Genomic DNA, 6,108 nt, shown 5'->3' on the forward strand with positions numbered 1-6,108 from the left:
CCTGAATGTGGTGGGAAAGGCAGAGGACTTCCCTGGGGCCAGGAGCCCATAAATGACATGTAAACAGATGCAAATCCCCTTTCTGGTTCTGAGTCCCTGGGGATGCTGGGGGGACCTAAAGCCAGATTTGCCAGCAGATGCCAGCCCTGCAATCTCATAAAAAAGGTTGAAAAGGTCCAAATCATCACGTGTGAATTGTGAGCTCGGTGTAGACCTTGATAGAGGCTTGATTATACCTAGTGATGAGAAGTTCACCACCACTATCTTTCCAGGCCTTGAGCCAAGTTGGTTAGAAAGTTTCCCCTTTTAATGAACTGAAATCTCTCTCTGAATTCCCTGCCCTGGGTCTGAACAGAAGCTTTGTCTCCCCAGCCCCGGGATGGCACAGCAGAAAACGGGTGCTCAGGGGAAGGATGAAGGGAATCTGGATCCCGAGGCTGCTTGTTTTCAGATCTCTCCCCACAAACTCTTTCAACCCCATGCTCAGGCCAGGCTGCCTCCTCAGGACATGGCCAGTTGGTCCACCTCCTACAGGCTGTCAGAGATTCCTCAGGCCTGTCACCTCCCTCTCTCCTGACCCCCTGCTCCTGTGATGCCACCAAAGATGTTTTTCTCAGTCTGGCTCAGGTTGACTTCCTGATTGCTCACAGCGGCCGTCTCCCTGGGCGGGATTCCCAGTGTTCCCGTTAGAGCCAGTTTGTTGGGGTGTCCGAGGGAACCTGCTTTCCCGAGCACCTGCTTTGTGCTCTGCTGGCTGCACCATTAGTCATCACACAACCCTACAGCAAAGGAATCATTATCCGCATTTTAGCGAGGAGGCAGCTGAGACCCAGAGGGGTGCTGTCACACAGGGACTCAGTCCACGGCTCCTCCGGTGGATTCCCCTTCCTCGGGACACTGGCCTACTTGTGCACCAGCCACGTCCTCATCCAGCCCCCAGGGCCCTCCCTGCCCCCACTGGACCCCTGGTAAGGATGTGTCTCTGTCCCCAGGCCTGACTCTGCAGCTGTGAATGCCTCCCTTGTGTTTGGGGGCCCCGCCCCGGGCCCCTCTGCCTGTGAAGTCCTCTGGACTCTGTACCACAAAGTGAAGGCCGCAGAGAAGATGTTGGGGAACCTGTCCCTGGATGAGAGCAGCCTCGCCTCTGATGGTGAGTCTCCGCCCGCCCCCCCAACCCCCTACCTCAGTGCCTCCTCGCCTGCCCACAGACGGCTGGGGGTGCTCCCTAGAGGGGTCCAACTCCTGCCCTGGCCATGAGGCAGGGTGTGGTGGATCAGGAGGCTCCTGGGGCCTCCTGAACTCCCAGCCATGGCCCTGCAGGGTCCAACCTGACTGACCTGGCCCTGGAGACCATCAGCATCCGTCTCACGGCCATGAGGCCCTTCCAGCCTCTGCTCCTCCTGCCTGGCTCTGCCCCCTTTGTCCTGCTGGAAAAGACGATCCTCTGACAGGTGAGGTGGCCTCTTGCCCTCCCTCTGAAGCCTGGGACACCCACTTTGCCTTCCTTGAGTGCAGGCCTCCGTGGCTTGGGGGTGAGGCGTGGGGTGGCACCCAGCCACGGCCCTGTGGGGGGAGGCAGGCATGGAGGGCACACAGCCCTGCCCGATGGGCCCCCGTTTGAGGGGTGACGCCCCGCCCAGGGGTGGGGAGGTTGCCTGAGGGAGGTGACAGCTCTGTCCCAGGGGGCACATGGTCAGGCTCTGTAACCAGACACCCCTATCCAGGGCCAGCACTAGGGTAAGGAAGTGAGACACCCAGGATGCAATGTTTAAGGAGACGCTCAGTTGCCTCACCCCAGTCCTGCCCCCACCCCATCCCATGCTGGGTCTCAGGAGCGACAGTCCCCAGGTCTGCCCTGACCTCCAGGACTCCCCACAGGTCACGCCCATGGTGTCAGGATTCTATACAGCGCATCCCCAGGAAGACCCCCTGCTCCTCTTCAGGTGGGTTGGGCTCTTCCCCTGCTGCCCAGCCTGCCCTGCTCCTCTCCTGGGGGCCACCCTGGGGCAGAGGGGGGCGTGACTCCGAGCCAGGCCATGGGAGCCATGGGCTGGGGGCCACCAAGGGAGGGCTTTGTCCCAGGTAGCTCCAGCTGGCCCTATAAAGCTCTGCCCTAGGAGGTGGGGAGCCCTAGTGCCTGAGGGTGTGCTGGGGTGGGAGGCTGGATACCTGCTTCTAGAAACATGTGCTGACGGAGCCTGTAACCCCTGCACTCCCCCCTTGTACTCACCCTAGTAATGCGGACCAGTGGGTGGGTGTTTACATCGAATACAAGTTCCAGACCCCCATCAGTACCCACCTCCCAGGCTTGGCCAATCACCTGGCCTGGAACATCATGGATCCTGCTGTCCAGAAATCCAGCATCATGGCCAATGGTGAGTCAGGGCTGGGATCCCTGTGTGTCTTTGGCCAGCAGCCTCTTAATGTCTCTGGGTCTCAATGTTCCTCCTCTGGAGAATGGACAGAATTTCATGTCGACCACGAATACTCTTGTGCTGGGGCCACTGAGAAGAATCAGATACGGAGCCTCAGATGGGGAGCTGGATAGATAAGCTCTGTGGGCCATCGTATCTGTCACAGCTACTCAACTGCTCCCTCATAGCTAGAAGGCAGCCCCAGACAACATGTAGACAGATGGGCACGGCTGTGTGTCCGTACAACTTGATGGATACGGAAACTTGTATATCACATAACTTTGGTGTGCCACAAAATACTATCCTTTTGATGTTTTTCAACTATTTAAAAATGTAAAGACTATTCTTAGCTCATGGGCCATACGTAAACAGGCAGCGGGGCTGGACTGAGCCTCAGACTGGATGTGGCTGACTGCTGGCTGAGAGCGTAGAGGTTGGGGTGAGCAGCCCTGGGGCAGGGCTTGGTCCTCTCCCAGGGCTCCCGGGAGAGGGGGCTTAGGCTGATGCCCACCTCCCCGCCCCTCTAGCGGAGAAAGCAGAGATGGTGCAGTATGAAGTGTGGCTGCAGATCCTGGACCAACCCTTCACCAAGGCCTTGCGGGACAGAAGCGGCCCTAAGTCCCAGCAACTTCGGGGGGTGCTGACGAGATGGGTGAAGTGGGGGCGGGGGGAGAGGAGGGAGGAGCAGGAGGCTGGAGGCTTCATGTGTGGGGACCCAACAAGGCTGCAGTACAGCTGTGACCCTCTTCATCCTCTCTGCTCCCCAGCTGACCACCGTCCTCAGGCCTCTGCAGAACTTCGGCCAAGGGGTGGTGGAGAAGTTCCAGTAAGGCCGTGGTGGCTCTGGGTGGCCTGGGGCCCAGGGCTGAGCTCTAGGGGTGGGGCCAGTGGCTTGGAGAAACGGCCTTCCTGAGACCCCCAGGCTGTCTAGCCTCCTGACACGTGCTGATCCTCCTGCCAGGCCCGACCCTCTGACTGCCAGGGTGGGTGCCACCTTCTTCAGGGCCGCGCCGGCCCGAGCCCTCGTGCAGGACTGCGTGCTCCGGGGTCTGCATGCCCTGCAGGAAGCTGAGGGCCTCTCCGTAGAGATGGTCAGCCCAGACCTCGGTCAGCGCCTCTCTCCCGGCTTCCCTCTATCTATATCTGTGTCATCCGGCCATTTGCATCCTCCCTCAGGCTCGCTGCCTTGCTGCCCCTGCTGGCCCTGATTCTGAGGCCTGCTTCCCCCTCCTGCCCCCCCCCTCCTGGACTAGCCCCCAGCTGGCTGCTCTTTAGGGCCCAGGTCCGGCTCCTCCTCTTCCCGGGAGCCCTCCAAGGGGTCCCCAGCTCTAGAGCTCTATTCCTGTAGCACCTTCTGGACCAGGACCCCTCGCCTGGAACTTCTCTGCAGGCCTGGCTTTGCCTTCTCAGGGGTCTGTGGTCTGGAAGAACGGGGACCCACCCAGCCGTCATCTCCCCACTTTGTTCTGAAGCGTCAGGTCAGCGTCACACCTCCATCCCCAGCTGTGCTGTGGCGCTCACCATCCTGGGGCTCCTGCTTATTGCATCGCCCTTGTCCTGGTGAGCGTCTGACTGGGCCAGGGTCTCTTTCCCGGGAGACAGGCTGGGCCCTTGACCCTCTGAGTCAAGCTGAGGGGTCACTCGCCACCCCAGGAACTGAGGGGCTTCCAGCCAGGGAGCTTGGCCTGACCCCACCCTTCCCGTCCCAGGTGCTGACGCGGAAGGCCTGCTTCGGAGTGTCCAGGTACAGAGGTCAGTTCTTCCTGCTCCCCCAGGACGTTTACTCTGGATGGGGGCTGCCTCCCAGCCACCAAGGCCTCGTGCAAACATTTCCCCGTGGGTGTTGACAGAGCCTGGGCGGTACAGTCACTGTGCCCCAAAAGCTCACGCCCTCTGTCATGGGGTGTGAACCCGGGGTGGTCAAGCAGAACCCTCTAAATGCGCTTCACTTAGCCCCAGAAATGCTGCAGAGGGTGGGTGCACAGAGGCAGAACTTAGGGCCCCATGTGGCCAGGAGAGCTGGAGCAGGGAAGGAGATCTGGGGAGGGGAGCTTGCCTCTACCACCGGAGGACCAGGCAGTGATCCCCCACGCTCCGGAAGAAGTGGGGACACGTGCCCCAACTCAGTGTCCCCTTTGACCCAAAAGCCAGGAGGACGTGGGGGAGGGCAGGTAGCACCATTCTGGGTACACTGTTGTTCCTGACTCCTGGCTTTTGTTCTTTCCCCACCCCCCCCAGGTGCCCCTTCCCGCGGCTGCTCCCCCACTGAAACCACCCTCCAAACCTCTCCTCCTCCCCCACCTGCCCCCAGCCTTCACAGTCAGCGCCTCAACCCTGACAACGAGAGCCAGAGCAGGAAGGCACCACCTGAGGTCACACAGCAAGGGGGGCTTCTTCCCTCCTAGCTCATCCAAGGACTAGACTCCCAGGGCCGCGACAGAGGCAGGGTGGGGGGGACAGCGCCTCACCTCCCACACCAGGGACACCAGGCACACCAGGCGTGCTCTAACCACGGCACCCACCTCCCCCCGGAAGATCTGGGAAACTACTCGATACCATCGTCATACTCAGGTCAGGCCCTGGGGAGTGGAACAGGGCGAGATGAAGGCCTGCAGAAGATGCAGGCAGGGGAACAGAGCTGGCGCCCTCACACCAGCCTGACACGGTGGTGGGGCTGGAGGTATCATTGGTCTCAAGCCAAACTCCGGTCCTTTTGGGGTATGGAAAATTACATGACACGGCGCAATCAGAAGCTGGTACAAAAGACTGCTTTTGTTTCTAGGCAGTCATCCAGCATGAGGACACAGGAGAGGTTCAGAGCGGAGCCCACAGGAGGAGGAGGTGGGGGCAGAAGACTGACAGGGTCAAGGGTGGGAATGGGGACTCTTGGGGGCAAGGCCTGGTCCCAGCCCCACCTCCGCCTTAGGGCCCGTCACCCTCAGACCAAAGGCCTTGGGGTGCTGGTGGCCGAGGTGAGGCCTGGCTGTGTGCCAGGGAAGGTAGGCACCGCGGGGCAAGCCAGGCTCAGAGAACAGACCGCCTAGCTGGGGAAGGTCTAGGACGGAAGCTGAACTGACAGCCTCTCAGGGTCGGAGGGTGGGGCTTTGGAGGGGGAGGCAGCTTTCCTGGACGACAGCCAGGGAGGTGAAGGCCTTGGCCCACAAAGCTCCAGCGACTCCTGGGCCCGCCGGGACGTGAGAGATTTGGTAGCACGGGGTGATGGTCTTTGAAACCATGACCTAGAAGGGAAGGAGACTCAAGTGTAGTCTTACCCCAAAGGCTCCCTCGACCTACAGAAGAGCCAGCAGACCCGGCGAGGGGACCCAGGAGTCCAGGGCCCAGACCATGGGCTTACCTGGCCAAAGATAGCAGCCAGCACCAAGATGCCAGAGAGGGTCAACAGGAAGGTCACCATGTAGAGGTTGACTGTAGCTGGCTGCCGACTCCTCTGCACTTCTGGAATATTTAAGCTTTCATTCATACCCCTGAAGGGGCCCTGCCCCCCAAGCCTCTACTCCTTGGTACCCAGAAACTAGCCTGTTACCTGCACCTATCTTGGGTCAGCCCCCTCTCTCCACGATTTCTGACTCAAGGGCCAGGGCAGGCCAGGGACTAGGAGGTGGCCCCGCAAGATGCCCCCCCAACCGTCAGGATGCCTAAAACATCCCTGCTAGTGTTTTTCTTAGGGAGGGAG

At 60.4% G+C, this 6,108-nt stretch overlaps 1 protein-coding gene across 1 annotated transcript; it reads left to right on the top strand.

The window, feature by feature from the left end:
• Window positions 1-1,099: 1,099 nt before the first annotated feature.
• LOC114235941 (taste receptor cell protein 1) lies at window positions 1,100-5,223 on the top strand. The gene is made up of 6 exons (XM_057544242.1): window positions 1,100-1,150; window positions 1,321-1,451; window positions 1,879-1,943; window positions 2,236-2,375; window positions 4,124-4,166; window positions 4,653-5,223. Exons 3-6 carry the CDS (start codon window positions 1,888-1,890, stop codon window positions 4,681-4,683), a joined length of 270 nt encoding a protein of 89 aa, XP_057400225.1. The 5' UTR covers window positions 1,100-1,150; window positions 1,321-1,451; window positions 1,879-1,887; the 3' UTR covers window positions 4,684-5,223.
• The last annotated feature ends 885 nt before the right edge of the window (window positions 5,224-6,108 follow it).

The sequence above is a fragment of the Balaenoptera acutorostrata genome, chromosome 3 (assembly GCF_949987535.1).
Source record: "Balaenoptera acutorostrata chromosome 3, mBalAcu1.1, whole genome shotgun sequence".
Lineage (NCBI taxonomy): Eukaryota > Metazoa > Chordata > Mammalia > Artiodactyla > Balaenopteridae > Balaenoptera > Balaenoptera acutorostrata.

What these genes read in the sequence shown, in the direction of transcription:
- LOC114235941 (XM_057544242.1), top strand. Translation starts at nt 1,888, where the DNA reads ATGGTGTCAGGATTCTATACAGCGCATCCCCAGGAAGACCCCCTGCTC. An exon ending in GACCCCCTGCTCCTCTTCAG is followed by an intron (nt 1,944 to 2,235) that starts GTGGGTTGGGCT and finishes TACTCACCCTAG; the next exon opens with TAATGCGGACCAGTGGGTGG. An exon ending in ATCCAGCATCATGGCCAATG is followed by an intron (nt 2,376 to 4,123) that starts GTGAGTCAGGGC and finishes TTCCCGTCCCAG; the next exon opens with GTGCTGACGCGGAAGGCCTG.